Raw genomic sequence first — 17,102 nt, 5'->3', positions numbered from 1 at the left:
TGGGGGGGTTGATCCAGAACGTGTCTAGAGTACACGAGATAAGACAGATTATACTGGGGGTTGACCCCAGAACGTGTCTAGAGTAACACAGAGATAAGACAGAGTTATACTGGGGGGGTTTATCCAGAACTTGTCTGGAGTAACACAGAGATAAGACAGTTTACTGGGGGGGTTGATCCAGAACGTGTCTAGAGTAACACAGAGATAAGACAGAGTTATACTGGGGGGGTTTATCCAGAACGTGTCTGGAGTAACACAGAGATAAGACAGAGTTATACTGGGGGGGGTTGATCCAGAACGTGTCTGGAGTAACACAGAGATAAGACAGAGTTATACTGGGGGGTTGATCCAGAACGTGTCTAGAGTAACACAGAGATAAGACAGAGTTATACTGGGGGGGTTGATCCAGAACGTGTCTAGAGTAACAGAGATATAGACGAGTTATACGGGGGGTTGATCCAGAACGTGTCTGGAGTACACAGAGATAAGACAGAGTTATACTGGGGGTTGATCCAGAACGTGTCTAGAGTAACACAGAGATAAGACAGAGTTATACTGGGGGGTTGAACCAGAACGTGTCTAGAGTAACACAGAGATAAGACAGAGTTATACTGGGGGGGTTGATCCAGAACGTGTCTAGAGTAACACAGAGATAAGACAGAGTTATACTGGGGGGGTTGATCCAGAACGTGTCTAGAGTAACACAGAGATAAGACAGAGTTATACTGGGGGGTTGAACCAGAACGTGTCTAGAGTAACAGAGATAAGACAGAGTTATACTGGGGGGGTTGATCTAGAACGTGTCTAGAGTAACACAGAGATAAGACAGAGTTATACTGGGGGGGTTGATCCAGAACGTGTCTGGAGTAACACAGAGATAAGACAGAGTTATACTGGGGGTTGATCCAGAACGTGTCTGGAGTAACACAGAGATAAGACAGAGTTATACTGGGGGGATTGATCCAGAACGTGTCTAGAGTAACAGAGAGATAAGACAGAGTTATACTGGGGGTTGACCCAGAACGTGTCTAGAGTAACACAGAGATAAGACAGAGTTATACTGGGGGGGTTGATCCAGAACGTGTCTGGAGTAACACAGAGATAAGACAGAGTTATTCTGGGGGGTTGATCCAGAACGTGTCTAGAGTAACACAGAGATAAGACAGTGTTATACTGGGGGTTAATCCAGAACGTGTCTAGAGTAACACAGAGATAAGACAGAGTTATACTGGGGGGTTGAACCAGAACGTGTCTAGAGTAACACAGAGATAAGACAGAGTTATACTGGGGGGGTTGATCCAGAACGTGTCTAGAGTAACAGAGAGATAAGACAGAGTTATCTGGGGGGGTTGATCCAGACGTGTCTGGAGTAACACAGAGATAAGACAGAGTTATACTGGGGGTGTGATCCAGAACGTGTCTAAGAACACAGAGATAAGACAGAGTTATACTGGGTTGATCCAGAACGTGTCTAGAGTAACACAGAGATAAGACAGAGTTATACTGGGGGTTGATCCAGAACGTGTCTGGAGTAACACAGAGATAAGACAGAGTTATACTGGGGGGGTTGATCCAGAACGTGTCTAGAGTAACACAGAGATAAGACAGAGTTATACTGGGGTTGATCCAGAACGTGTCTAGAGTAACACAGAGATAAGACAGAGTTATTCTGGGGGGTTGATCCAGAACGTGTCTAGTAACACAGAGATAAGACAGTGTTATACTGGGGGTTAATCCAGAACGTGTCTAGAGTAACACAGAGATAAGAGAGTTATACTGGGGGGGTTGTCAGAACGTGTCTGAGTAACAGAGAGATAAGACAGAGTTATACTGGGGGGTTGATCCAGAACGTGTCTAAGTAACAGAGAGATAAGACAGAGTTATACTGGAGGTTGATCCAGAACGTGTCTAGAGTAACAGAGAGATAAGACAGAGTTATACTGGGGGGGTTGATCCAGAACGTGTCTAGAGTAACAGAGAGATAAGACAGAGTTATACTGGGGGGGTTGATCCAGAACGTGTCTGGGTAACACACAGATAAGACAGAGTTATACTGGGGGGGTTGATCCAGAACGTGTCTAAGTAACACAAGATAAGACAGAGTTATACTGGGTGGGTTGATCCAGAACGTGTCTGGAGTAACACACAGATAAGACAGAGTTATACTGGGGGGGTTGATCCAGAACGTGTCTAGAGTAACACAGAGATAAGACAGTTATACTGGGGGGTTGATCCAGAACGTGTCTAGAGTAACAGAGAGATAAACAGAGTTATACTGGGGGGGTTGATCCGAAACGTGTCTGGAGTAACACACAGATAAGACGAGTTATACTGGGGGGTTGATCCAGAACGTGTCTAGAGTAACACAGAGATAAGACAGAGTTATACTGGGGGGGTTGATCCAGAACGTGTCTAGAGTAACACAGAGATAAGACAGAGTTTATACTAGGGGGGGGGGGGGGTTGATCCAGAACGTGTCTGAGTAACACAGAGATAAGACAGAGTTATACTGGGGGGGTTGATCCAGAAAGTGTCTAGAGTAACACAGAGATAGACAGAGTTATACTGGGGGGTTGATCCAGAACGTGTCTAGAGTAACACAGAGATAAGACAGAGTTATACTGGGGGGGTTGATCCAGAAAGTGTCTAGAGTAACACAGAGATAAGCAGAGTTATACTGGGGGGGTTGATCCAGAACGTGTCTAGATAACACAGAGATAAGACAGAGTTATACTGGGGGTTGATCCAGAACGTGTCTAGAGTAACACAGAGATAAGACAGAGTTATACTGGGGGGTTGAACCAGAACGTGTCTAGAGTAACACAGAGATAAGACAGAGTTATACTGGGGGGTTTGCCAGAAACGTCTAGAGTAACACAGAGATAAGACAGAGTTATACTGGGGGGTTGATCCAGAACGTGTCTAGAGTAACAGAGAGATAAGACAGAGTTATACTGGGGGTTGATCCAGAACGTGTCTAGAGTAACACAGAGATAAGACAGAGTTATACTGGGGGTTGATCCAGAACGTGTCTGGAGTAAACACGAGATAAGACAGAGTTATACTGGGGGGGTTGATCCAGAACGTGTCTAGAGTAACAGAGATAAGACAGAGTTATACTGGGGGGTTGATCCAGAACGTGTCTGGAGTAACACAGAGATAAGACAGAGTTATACTGGGGGGGTTGATCCAGAACGTGTCTAGAGTAACACAGAGATAAGACAGAGTTATACTGGGGGGGTTGATCCAGAACGTGTCTGGACAATAGAGGAGGAGGCATTAAGGTAATCCATACAAGTGTTATAGATATCCCATCTGGTCAAATCAAATCACATTTTTATTTGTTGAATGTGCCGAATACGACAGGTGTAGACTTTACCGTGAAATACTTACTTACAAACAATGCAGAGTTAAAAAGTAAGAAAAATGTGTTAAATAAAAAAAAATGAAATAGTAACACAATAAAATAACAATAATGAGACTATATACACGAGGCTAGTAGAGGCTGCAGTATGGGGTGTTAACGTTCTGCAGTATGGGGTGTTAACGTTCTGCAGTATGAGGTGTTAACGTTCTGCAGTATGGGGTGTTAACGTTCTGCAGTATGAGGTGTTAACGTTCTGCAGTATGAGGTGTTACCGTTCTGCAGTATGAGGTGTTAACGTTCTACAGTAGGAGGTGTTAACGTTCTGCAGTATGAGGTGTTAACGTTCTGCAGTATGGGGTGTTAACGTTCTGCAGTATGAGGTGTTAACGTTCTGCAGTATGAGGTGTTAACGTTCTGCAGTATGAGGTGTTAACGTTCTGCAGTATGAGGTGTTAACGTTCTGCAGTATGGGTGTTAACGTTCTCAGTATAGGTGTTAACGTTCTGCAGTATGGGGTTAACGTCTACAGTAGGAGGTGTTAACGTTCTGCAGTAGGGGTGTTACGTTCTGCAGTATGGGTGTTAACGTTCTGCAGTAGGGGGTGTTACGTTCTGCAGTATGGGTGTTAACGTCTGCAGTATGGGGTGTTAACGTTCTGCAGTATGAGGTGTTAACGTTCTGCAGTATGAGGTGTTAACGTTCTGCAGTATGGGGTGTTAACGTTCTGCAGTATGAGGTGTTAACGTTCTGCAGTATGAGGGTGTTAACGTTCTGCGGTATGGGGTGTTAACGTTCTGCGGTATGGGGTGTTAACGTTCTGCAGTATGAGGTGTTAACGTTCTGCAGTATGGGGTGTTAACGTTCTGCAGTATGAGGTGTTAACGTTCTGCAGTATGGGGTGTTAACGTTCTGCAGTATGAGGTGTTAACGTTCTGCAGTATGAGGTGTTAACGTTCTGCAGTATGAGGTGTTAACGGTCGTCAGTATGAGGTGTTAACGTTCTGCAGTATGAGGGTGTTAACGTTCTGCAGTATGAGGTGTTAACGTTCTGCAGTATGAGGTGTTAACGTTCTGCAGTATGGGTGTTAACGTTCTGCAGTATGAGGTGTTAACGTTCTGCAGTATGAGGTGTTAACGTTCTGCAGTATGAGGTGTTAACGTTCTGCAGTATGAGGTGTTAACGTTCTGCGGTATGAGGTGTTAACGTTCTGCGGTATGGTGTTAACGTTCTGCAGTTGAGGTGTTAACGTTCTGCGGTATGAGGTATTAACGTTTGCTGTATGGGTGTTAACGTTCACAGTATGGGGTGTTAACATTCGCAGTATGAGGTGTTAACGTTCTGAGTATGAGTGTTACGTTCTGCAGTATGAGGTGTTAACGTTCTGCAGTATGAGGTGTTAACATTCTGCAGTATGTGTTAACGTTCTGCAGTATGAGGTGTTAACGTATGCAGTATGAGGTGTTAACGTTCTGCGTATGGGGTGTTAACGTTCTGCAGTATGAGGTGTTAACATTCTGCAGTATGAGGTGTTAACGTTCTGCAGTATGAGGTGTTAACGTTCTGCAGTATGGGGTGTTAACGTTCTGCAGTATGAGGTGTTAACGTTCTGCGGTATGGGGTGTTAACGTTCTGCAGTATGGGGTGTTAACGTTCTGCAGTATGAGGTGTTAACGTTCTGCAGTATGAGGTGTTAACGTTCTGCAGTATGAGGTGTTAACGTTCTACAGTAGGAGGTGTTAACGTTCTACAGTAGGAGGTGTTAACGTACTGCGGTATGAGGTGTTAACGTTCTGCAGTATGGGGTGTTAACGTTCTGCAGTATGGGGTGTTAACGTTCTGCAGTAGGAGGTGTTAACGTTCTGCAGTATGGGGTGTTAACGTTCTGCAGTATGAGTGTTAACGTTCTACAGTATGAGTGTTAACGTTGAGTTGAGGTGTTAACGTTCTGCAGTATGGGGTGTTAACGTTCTGCAGTATGGGGTGTTAACGTTCTGCAGTATGAGGTGTTAACGTTCTGCAGTATGAGGTGTTAACGTTCTGCAGTATGAGGTGTTAACGTTCTGCAGTATGAGGTGTTAACGTTCTGCAGTATGGGGTGTTAACGTTCTGCAGTATGGGGTGTTAACGTTGTAATGTAATACTGTAATGTAAATATTCTATGTGTTCTGGGAGATATGTTGGATATTCTATGACTCACTGGGGTGGTTGCGGCAGCCCCCGGCGGTACTCCCCCGTCTCCACATGCCGTGGAACTTGATGGTGTTCCAGTGGCTGAGGCCGTCCTCACTCAGAGCGTCCGCCGTCAGGTTACAGATCTCCAGACGGGAAAACTGCCTCAGGAACTCCTGGAATGACATCCTATAGACAGGGGAGAATAGGGTGTTTAAAAAAGGATGTGGACACCAACTCGTCCAACATCTCATTCCAAAATCATGGGCATTAATATGGAGTTGGTCCTCCCCATTTGCTGCTATAACAGCCTCCACTCTTCTAGGAAGGCTTTCCACTAGATGTTGGAACATTACTATGGGGACTTAGGGTGATTCAATGGGGTTGAGGTCAGGGCTCTGTGCAGGCCAGTCAAGTTCTTCCACTCCGACCTCGACAAACCATTTCTGTATGGACTTCGCTTCGTGCACGGGGGCACTGTCATGCTGAAACAGGAAAGGGCCTTCCCCAAACTATTGCTACAAACTTGGAAGCACAGACTCGTCTAAAATATCATTGTAGGCTGTAGCGTTAAGATTTCCCTTCACTGGAACTAAGGGGCCCGAACCATGAAAAACAGCCCCAGACCATTATTCCGAATCCACCAAACTTTACAGTAGGCGCTATGCATTGGGGTAGGTAGCGTTCTCCTGGCATCGACCAAATCCAGATTAGTCTGTCGGACTGCCAGATGGCGAAGCGTGATTCATCACTCCAGAGAACGCGTTTCCACTGCTCCATAGTCCAATGGCGGCGAGCTTTACACCACTCCAGACGATGCTTGGCATTTAGCATGATGATCTTAGGCTTGTGTGCAGATGCTCGGCCATGGAAACCCATTTCATGAAGCTCCTGAAGAACAGTTATTGTGCTGACGTTGCATCCAGAGGCAGTTTGGAACTCGGTAGTGAGTGTTGCAACTGAGGACAGACGATTTTTACACGCTACGTGCTTCAGCACTCGGCGGTCCCGTTCTGTGAGCTTGTGTGGCCTACCACTTCGGGGCAGAGCCGTTGTTGCTCCTAGACGTTTCCACTTCACAATAACAGCACTTACAGTTGACTGGGGCAGCTCTAGCAGGGCAGACATTTCACAAACTGACTTGTTGGAAAGGTGGTATCCTATGATGGTGCCGCGTTGAAAGTCACTGTGCTCTTCAGTACGGGCCATTCTACTGCCAATGTTTTGTCTATGGAGATTGCATGGCTGTGTGCTCTATTTTATACACCTGTCAGCAATGGGTGTGGCTGAAATAGCCGAATCCACTAATTTGAAGGCGTCTCCAATTTTGTATATATAGTGTATATGATATTTTCATCACAATGGCAGCTGAAGATGTTGCAGATGTCCTGGTCTCTCGTGACATAGATGTAGAAGAAGCTGACCGGCACACGTTGGTTCTGGGTTCTGAGATTACAGAATACCAGGGTCATTTCAAACAACTGAGAACTCAGCATGTAATCATGTTGTTCATCCTACCAGAACTCAGCATGTAATCATGTTGTTCATCCTACCAGAACTCAGCATGTAATCATGTTGTTCATCCTACCAGAACTCAGCATGTAATCATGTTGTTCATCCTACCAGAACTCAGCATGTAATCATGCTGTTCATCCTACCAGAACTCAGCATGTAATCATGCTGTTCATCCTACCAGAACTCAGCATGTAATCATGCTGTTCATCCTACCAGAACTCAGCATGTAATCATGCTGTTCATCCTACCAGAGGGCAGCATGTAATCATGCTGTTCATCCTACCAGAACTCAGCATGTAATCATGCTGTTGATCCTACCAGAACTCAGCATGTAATCATGCTGTTCATCCTACCAGAACTCAGCATGTAATCATGCTGTTCATCCTATCAGAGGGCAGCATGTAATCATGCTGTTCATCCTACCAGAACTCAGCATGTAATCCTGCTGTTCATCCTATCAGAGGGCAGCATGTAATCATGCTGTTCATCCTACCAGAGGGCAGCATGTAATCATGCTGTTCATCCTACCAGAGGGCAGCATGTAATCATGCTGTTCATCCTACCAGAGGGCAGCATGTAATCATGCTGTTCATCCTACCAGAACTCAGCATGTAATCATGCTGTTCATCCTACCAGAACTCAGCATGTAATCATGCTGTTCATCCTACCAGAACTCAGCATGTAATCATGCTGTTCATCCTACCAGAACTCAGCATGTAATCCTGCTGTTCATCCTACCAGAACTCAGCATGTAATCATGCTGTTCATCCTACCAGAACTCAGCATGTAATCATGCTGTTCATCCTACCAGAACTCAGCATGTAATCATGCTGTTCATCCTACCAGAACTCAGCATGTAATCATGCTGTTCATCCTACCAGAACTCAGCATGTAATCATGCTGTTCATCCTACCAGAACTCAGCATGTAATCCTGCTGTTCATCCTACCAGAACTCAGCATGTAATCCTGCTGTTCATCCTACCAGAACTCAGCATGTAATCATGCTGTTCATCCTACCAGAACTCAGCATGTAATCATGCTCGTCATCCTACCAGAACTCGCCATCCTCCATCTTTAGATGCAGGTCCTCTCTCTCAGATGGGTCCAACTCATCCCACTCAGGAGAACTGGACACAGCCAGGGAGACAAGAACAGAGCAATCGATCAATGAAACAATCAATCGACTACACATAGGGAGACCGACAGTACACTGAGAAACAGAATCTACTACAACCTACGACGGAAACGTTATGAATGTGTAAGCAACAGTTGAGGTTTGTGGTGAAACTGGGGGTTTAGTTCTAGGTTAGGGTGTAAATATGTTGGTTGTGAATGTGGACCGAGTAGTTGTTCTGTTATGCTCACTTGTCACTCCAGGCGCCAGTCCACTCCACCTGTCCCCAGGGGTTCCTCACCCTGATCAGCCTCTCCACCTGACTCTGGTAGTCCACCTGGAGCAGGACATAATCACACATATGCAGTACAACGATAAAACCCAGTCTACATAGAAACACTAACATTAAAAGACAGAGACCAGGGAGACCGGGGTTCCAAAGCAGGGTCTGCAAGACCCAGATACACTGGACTCAGACCCAGGTGAAACCAGGCTTCCTAGGAGACGGGGGTTCCAAAGCAGGGTCTGAAAGACCCAGATACACTGGACTCAGACCCAGGTGAAACCAGGCTTCCTAGGAGACGGGGGTTCCAAAGCAGGGTCTGAAAGACCCAGATACACTGGACTCAGACCCAGGTGAAACCAGGCTTCCTAGGAGACGGGGGTTCCAAAGCAGGGTCTGAAAGACCCAGATACACTGGACTCAGACCCAGGTGAAACCAGGATTCCTAGGAGACGGGGGTTCCAAAGCAGGGTCTGGAAGACCCAGATACACTGGACTCAGACCCAGGTGAAACCAGGATTCCTAGGAGACGGGGGTTCCAAAGCAGGGTCTGAAAGACCCAGATACACTGGACTCAGACCCAGGTGAAACCAGGCTTCCTAGGAGACGGGGGTTCCAAAGCAGGGTCTGAAAGACCCAGATACACTGGACTCAGACCCAGGTGAAACCAGGCTTCCTAGGAGACGGGGGTTCCAAAGCAGGGTCTGAAAGACCCAGATACACTGGACTCAGACCCAGGTGAAACCAGGCTTCCTAGTTTATTCTATTTACGGAGGCTTAACCTACCTTCTTTAGGCCGGTGACTGAGTAAGCATGACCTTTCACCAGCTTCTTGAACGTCACAGACTCCATGTCAAAGGCACTGGTGATCTGTAGTCACAAAATAGAGTCAGAGGAATACAAGACCCATGATGCATCTGAATCAGCATGATTTGATATAAAGGATGTATTGACTACAATGTTAATGTTATAAATTATAAAGTTTATGATAATGTTCTTCATGAAGTAGATACATCAAACTATCCCCAGTGCCGTATTGATAAGGCACCAAAACGGAAGAAAACGGACAGATATAGGGAGGGACTACCTTGAGTTGTCCAATAACAACTGCTTGAAATAGTTTTCTGTTGAAAACCATTTTAAATTGATGTGCCCTAATGAATGAGACCCTGGTGTTTTTGACAGGATCAGAGGAGCAGGGGACTCACGTCGATGGAGCAGCCCAGCAAGGAGCCTCTGTCCAGGGCTTTGCTGATGATCCTGTACAGGTCCCGTGGAGCCTTACGGAGCTCGTACATCTCAGACACACCGCCGGTGAAGTCCTCAAAGCCTTCTGTAGTGCTGCCTCCAGACAGAGCCTCATAGGAACCATTCAACCTGACAGTGACAGGGGAGATACAGGGATACACATTCATCAGGTCATTATCATCGACAATAAATCCTCTGATGCTGCCCCCAGACAGAGCCTCATAGGAACCATTCACCTCTGATGCTGCCCCCAGACAGAGCCTCATAGGAACCATTCACCTCTGATGCTGCCCCCAGACAGAGCCTCATAGGAACCATTCAATGACAGTAGAAACACATAAATGCAGGGATATATAAACATATAAATGCAGGCATATACACACGTCATATTCAGTGAGCTCCAAAAGTATTGGGAGAGTGACCTATTTGTTGATGTTTTGGCTCTGTACTCCAGTTATTTCGATTTGAAATGATACAATGGATATTGAGGTTAAAGTTCAGACTGTCAGCTTTAATTTGAAGGTATTTTCATCCATATCGGGTGAACCGTTTAGAAATTACAGCACTTTTTGTACATAGTCCAAAAGTATTGGGACAAATGTACTCATACTGTATGTGTATACAAGTAGTCAAAGGTGTAGTATTTGGTCCCATATTCCTAGCACCCAATGATTACATTAATGTTGATTCTACCATTAGTACAGATAATTCTGAATGAATTGTGAATGATGAGTCAGAAAGTTACAGACACACAAATATAACCCCCCCCCAAAATGCTAACCTCCCCTGTTATTGTAATGGTGAGAGGTTAGCATGTCTTGGGGGTTATGATATAAAATGCTAACCTCTCCTGGTATTGTAATGGTGAGAGGTTAGCATGTCTTGGGGGTTATGATATAAAAGGCTAACATCCCTGTTATTGTAATGGTGAGAGGTTAGCATGTCTTGGGGGTATGATATTTGTGCGCCTGTAACTTTCTCACTCATCATTATTCACGATTTATTCAGGATTATCCGTAATCATGGTAGAATCAACATTAATGTAGAGGTGTTTAGAAACATATTCTATTCTTATTTACGATAAAAGTGACTCCAAAATGACACAATACATTATTTACCATTAATTTCTATTGGCCACAAAATAGTCTGAAACAAAACCAAAACAAACAGCAAATACATCCAACAACTTTGTAGAGTTACAAACTTGAAGTAATCATTGTGTGCTAGGAATATGGGACCAGATACTAAACTTTTTACTATACTGAACAAAAATATAAACACAACATGCAACAATTTCAATGATGTTACTCAGTTACAGTTCATATAAGGAAATCAGTCAATTGAAATAAATAAATTAGGCCCTAATCTATGGATTTCACATGACTGGGCAGGGGCGGAGCCATGGGTGGGCCTGGGAGGGCATAGGTCCACCCACTTGGGATACTGGCCCACCCACTTGGGAGCCAGGCCCAGCCAATCAAAATGCGTTTTTCCCCACAAAAGGGCTTTATTACAGGGCTTTATTACAGACGGAAATACACCTCAATTTTATCAGCTGTCCGGGTGGCTGGACTCAGACTATCCAGCAGGTGAAGAAGCCAGATGTGGAGGTCCTGGCCTGGTGTGGTGTGGTTACACGTGGTCTGCGATTGTGAGGCTGGTTGGACGTACCACCAAATTCTCTAAAACGACTTTGGAGGCGGTTTATGGTAGAGAAATTACGATTAAATTCTCTGGCAACAGCTCTGGTGGACCTTCCTGCAGTCAGAATGCCAATTGCACGCTCCCTCAAAACTTGTGGCATCTGTGGCATTGTGTTATGTGACAAAACTGCCAATTTTAGAGTGGCCTTTTATTGTCCCCAGCACAAGGTGCACCTGTGTAATGATCATGCTGTTTAATCAGCTTCTTGATATACAACACCTGTCAGGTGGATGGATTATCTTGGTAAAGGAGACATGCTCACTAACAGGGATGTAAAGAAATTTGTGCACAACGTTTGAGAGAAATAAGCTTTTTGTGCATTTGGAAAATTTCTGGAATCTTTTATTTCAGCTCATGCAATCATGGGACCAACACTTTACATGTTGCGTTTATATTTTTGTTCAGTATACTTTCATACACATATTTTGTCCCAATACTTTTGGTCCTCTAAAATGGAGGGGGCGATGTATAAAGAGTGCTGTAATTTCTAAACGGTTCACCCGATATGGATGAAAATACCCTCAAATTAAAGCTGACCGTCTGCACTGTAACCTCATAGTCATTGTATGATGTCAGTACAGAGCCAAAACAACAACAAAAAATCGGTCACTGTCCCAATACTTGTGGAGCTCACTGTAGATGTATACATGATGAAGTCTATATGGCAGAGAGAGTGTTCATATGATCAACACACACATAGGCCCTGATTAAAAGTAGTGCACTAAATACGGAATAAGGTGCCATTTGAGACACAGACCAGGCCCTCGTTGACATACTTGGCGTAGGCCTTCTCCAGCAGGGCGCTCCAGAACTCATTGCCCTCGGCTGAGTGAACGAACATGATCTCTCCATCCTTCGTTGGCAGCCGGTCGTCAATCACCACGTCCACCCACTCACCAAACTGCCAGAACTGAAGAGGACCACAATCAAGCTTTAGGGCATAAACCAACTTCATCTGGGTATCAAAACACTGACCACAGTTCGTTTTCTCCTGAAAACTACAGTGTGTCTCAATTTATAAAAAAAGAAATGGTGATCTTAACTTCCTGCCTTCAAGGTCCTCTGTATCTCAGTCTGTGTAAAGCATGGCTCTTGCAATGTCAGGATAGTGGCTTGGATAAAAGAGTCTGCTAAATGATATATCTGAGAAATGCTCAAAAAAGGCAGTATTCTTGTGGATTGAGACAGACCCTTAGTCTAACACAAGCCACAGTAGTGGAATGAATAAAAGTTGGTGAATTTAATATAATGGAATTGCCCTAAAGCAGGTGGTGTCAAACTCATTTTGCCCCGGGGGGGGGTGTCAAACTCATTTTGCCCCGGGGGGCAGATTCAATCCTCAACGAGGTCCTTATATTTCCTTGCCGTCAAAATTTGCTGGAAAATAGTCCTCCATCCATTGTTTTTGGAATATTCGATGCTTCCTGACTGCCAAGTGATTATTAGCGAGCTGGACAGTCAATAAACTGTATGAATGTAGCTCCATTATAATTTCTACACTGTTTCAATTTGGTTTTAGTCATTTTAAAGTATATTGACTTTTGGGACACCCCTGCCCTGAGGATGCTTTAACCCTGGATGTATGTGTTGTTTACATGTAAACTGACAGGAAGAATAGGCTATTTTAGGGTTAGGAGCTAGGGTTAGTTTTAGGGTTAGGAGCTAGGGTTAGGAGCTAGGGTTAGGAGCTAGGGTTAGGAGCTAGGGTTAGGAGCTAGGGTTAGGAGCTAGGGTTAGGAGCTAGGGTTAGGAGCTAGGGTTAGGGTTAGGAGCTAGGGTTAGGATTAGGATTAAGGTTTAGGTTTAGGGGAAAATATGATTTTGAATGGGACTGAATTGTGTGTCGCCACAAGGTTAGCTGTACAAGACTGTGTGTGTGCGTGCATTAAATAACTTTTTATTTGTCACATGCGCCAAACACAACAGCCTTACAGCGAAATGCTTACTTACAAGCCCTTAACCAACGATGCAGTTTTAACAAAATACCAAAAAAAAAAAGTTTTAAAAAGTAAGAGGTAAGAAAAACAAATAACTAAAGAGCAGCAGTAAATAACAATAGCGGGGCTATATACAGGGGGTACCGGTACAGAGTCGGGGTAGCCATTTGATTAGCTATTAAGGAGTCTTATGGCTTGGCGGGTAGAAGCTGTTTAGAAGCCTCTTGGACCTAGACTTGGCGCTCAGGTACCGCTTGCCGTGCGTTAGCAGATAGAACAGTCTATGTCTAGGATGGCTGGAGTCTTTGACAATTTTTAGGGCCTTCCTCTGACACCGCCTGGTATAGAGGTCCTGGATGGCAGGAAGCTTGGCCCCGGTGATGTACTGGGCCGTACGCACTACGCTCTGTAGTGCCTTGCGGTCAGAGGCCGAGCAGTTGCCATACCAGGCAATGATCCAACCCATCAGGATGCTCTCGATGGTGCAGCTGTAAAAGAATGGAGGATCTGAGGATCCATGCCAAATCTTCTCAGTCTCCTGAGGGGGAAAAGGTTTTGTCGTGCCCTCTTCACGACTGTCTTGGTGTGCTTGGACCATGTTAGTTTGTTGGTGATGTGAACACCAAGGAACTTGAAGTTCTCAACCTGCTCCATTACAGCCCTGTCGATGAGAATGGGGTTGTGCTCGGTCCTCTTTTTCCTGTAGTCCACAATCATCTCCTTTGTCTTGATCACGTTGAGGGAAAGGTTGTTGTCCTTGCACCACATGGTCAGGTCTCTGACCTCCTCCCTATAGGCTGTCTCAGCATTGTCGTTATCAGGCCTACCACTGTTGTGTCATCAGCAAACTTAATGATGGTGTTGGAGTTGTGCCTGGCTGTGCAGTCATGAGTGAACAGGGAGTATAGGAAGGGACTGAGCATGCAGCCCTGAGGGGCCCCCGTGTTGAGGATCAGCGTGGCTGATGTGTTGTTACCTACCCTTACCACCTGGGGGGGGGGGGGTGGGGGCCGTCAGGAAGTCCAGGAACCAGTTGCAGAGGGAGGTGTTTAGTCCCAAGGTTCTTAGCTTGGTGATGAGCTTTCAGGGCACTATGGTGTTGAACGCTGAGCTGTAGTCAATGAATAGCATTCTCACATAGGTGTTCCTTTTGTCTACCCTTTAGCTCAGTGCGAATGTTGCCTATAATCCATGGTTTCTGGTTGGGGTATGTACGTACAGTCACTGTGGGGTCGACGTCCTCGATGCACTTATTGATAAAGCCAGTGACTGATGTGGTGTACTCCTCAATGCCATTGGAAGAATCCCGGAACATATTCCAGTCTGTGCCAGTGTTGCCAACTAATTTTCAGGGTAAGTTACTAGAGGCAGGTTGATTTGTTGCTAAAAGTTGCTAAATGATGTTGTGATGGCTTGATAACGTAAAACTGCGTCATTACGTAGAATACACAATAACATTACTTAAATTGACTGACCATCTCGGCAAAAAATATGATTTGACATTTGTTCAGGTACATACTCCCACTCTTTTCAGAACTTCTGGCTGTACAATTTTGATTGAGACATGTTGATTGATGTTGTAAGTTCTGTTCAAGATCAAACATTCGTGACCAACTATATTCATTGGGTTTGGCTCGTCGAACCCGTACTACTGCTGCCAACAATGATTTGCAATTTGCTGAAATTGCTGCTGGCCTGCTGCTGCCTGTGCACGAGCTGAGCGCCTGCTGCTGACGTCACTCACAATGCACTTTTGCAGCCAGGCACGTGTGTTGTGACTGAGTGTGTGACAGAGTTTTTGTGTCATTTAGAGGGAAAATGCATTATAGAGTTTGAGTCACTTTTCAAAAGTTGCTAAAAGTTCCAAATACATTTTTAAAAGTAGATAAATTTGTTGCTAGGTGCTGTTTGAAAAAAAAAGTTGCCAGGGTAAAGTTGCTAAATCTAGCAACAAAATTGCTAGGTTGGCATCACTGGTCTGTGCTAGCAAAACAGTCCTGTAGTTTAGCATCTGCTTCATCTGACCACTTTTTTTATAGACCGAGTCACTGGTGCTTTCTGCTTTAATTTTTGCTTGTAAGCAGGAATCAGGAGGATAGAGTTATGGTCAGATTTGCCAAATGGAGGGCGAGGGAGAGTTTTGTACGCGTCTCTGTGTGTTTAGTAAAGGTGGTTTTCCTCTGGTTGCGCATTTAACATATTGATAGAAATTCGGTAAAACTGATTAAAGTTGACCTGCATTACTGTCACCGGCCACTAGGAACGCCGCCCCTGGATGAGCATTTTCCTGTTTGCTTATGGCGGAATACAGCTCATTTAGTGCAGTTTTAAACTCAACAAAAAAAGAAACATCTTCTCACTGTCAACTGCATTTATTTTCAGCAAACTGAACATTTGAAAAAATGTGTATGAACATAACAAGATTCAACAACTGAGACATAAACTGAACAAGTTCCACAGACATGTGACTAATAGAAATTTAATTATGTGTCACTGAACAAAGAGGGGGTCAAAATCAAAAGTAACAGTCAGTATCTGGTGTGGCCACCAGCTGCATTAAGTACTGCAGTGTATCTCCTCCTCATGGACTGCACCAGATTTGCCAGTTCTTGCTGTGAGATGTTACCCCACTCTTCCATCAAGGCACCTGTAAGTTCCTGGACATTTCTGGGGGGGATGGCCCTAGTTCTCACCCTCCGATCCAACAGGTCCCAGACGTGCTCAATGGGATTGAGATCCGGGCTCTTCGCTGGCCATGGCAGAACACTGACATTCCTGTCTTGCAGGAAATCACGCACAGAACGAGCAGTATGGCTGGTGGCATTGTCATGCTGGAGAGTCATGTCAGAATGAGCCTGCAGGAAGGGTACCACATGAGGGAGGAAGATGTCTTCCCTGTAACGCACAGCATTGAGATTGCCTGCAATGACAACAAGCTCAGTCCGATGATGCTGTGACACACCGCCCCAGACCATGACGGACCCTCCACCTCCAAATCGATCCCGCTCCAGAGTACAGGCCTCAGTGTAACGCTCATTCCTTCGACGATAAACGCGAATCCGACCATCACCCCCGGTGAGACAAAACCACGACTTGTCACAGAAGAGCACTTTTTGCCAGTCCTGTCTGGTCCAGCGACGGTGGGTTTGTGCCCATATGCAACGTTGTTGCCGGTGATGTCTGGTGAGGACCTGCCTTACAACAGGCCTACAGCCCTCAGTCCAGCCTCTCTCAGCCTATTGCAGACAGTCTGAGCACTGATGGAGGGATTGTGCATTCCTGTTGTAACTCAGGCAGTTGTTGTTGCCATCCTGTACCTGTCCTACAGGTGTGATGTTCGGATGTACCGATCCTGTGCAGGAGTTGTTACACGTGGTCTGCCACTGCGAGGATGATCAGCTGTCCGTCCTGTCTCCCTGTAGTGCTGTCTTAGGCATCTCACAGTACAGACATTGCAACTTATTGCCCTGGTTACATCTGCAGTCCCCATGCCTCCTTGCAGCATGCCTAAGGCACGTTCACGCAGATGAGCAGGGACCCTGGGCATCTTTCTTTTGGTGTTTTTCAGAGTCAGTAGAAAGGCCTCTTTAGTGTCTTAAGTTTTCATAACTGTCACCATTATTGCCTACCGTCTGTAAGCTGTTAGGGTCTTAACGACCGTTCCACAGGTGCATGTTCATTAATTGTTTATGGTTCATTGAACACGCATGGGAAACAGTGTTTAAACCCTTTACAATGAGGATCTGTGAAGTTATTTGGATTT

At 45.2% G+C, this 17,102-nt stretch overlaps 1 protein-coding gene across 1 annotated transcript in view; it reads right to left on the bottom strand.

The window, feature by feature from the left end:
- capn1a (calpain 1, (mu/I) large subunit a) overlaps window positions 1–17,102 on the bottom strand; it is a 52,140-nt gene that overhangs the window by 12,427 nt on the left and 22,611 nt on the right. Inside the window, exons 6-11 of the mRNA XM_038990974.1 lie at window positions 12,179–12,312; window positions 9,659–9,827; window positions 9,237–9,320; window positions 8,419–8,504; window positions 8,106–8,180; window positions 5,566–5,726 (exon numbers count right to left, since the gene is read on the bottom strand). Coding sequence (XP_038846902.1) covers window positions 5,566–5,726; window positions 8,106–8,180; window positions 8,419–8,504; window positions 9,237–9,320; window positions 9,659–9,827; window positions 12,179–12,312 — 709 coding nt within the window. The remainder of the gene's footprint in view (window positions 1–5,565; window positions 5,727–8,105; window positions 8,181–8,418; window positions 8,505–9,236; window positions 9,321–9,658; window positions 9,828–12,178; window positions 12,313–17,102) is intronic.

This window comes from Salvelinus namaycush, chromosome 4 (assembly GCF_016432855.1).
Source record: "Salvelinus namaycush isolate Seneca chromosome 4, SaNama_1.0, whole genome shotgun sequence".
Lineage (NCBI taxonomy): Eukaryota > Metazoa > Chordata > Actinopteri > Salmoniformes > Salmonidae > Salvelinus > Salvelinus namaycush.
The sequence above is the reverse complement of the archived record's forward strand: the minus strand, read 5'-3'. Positions and strand labels throughout refer to the sequence as shown.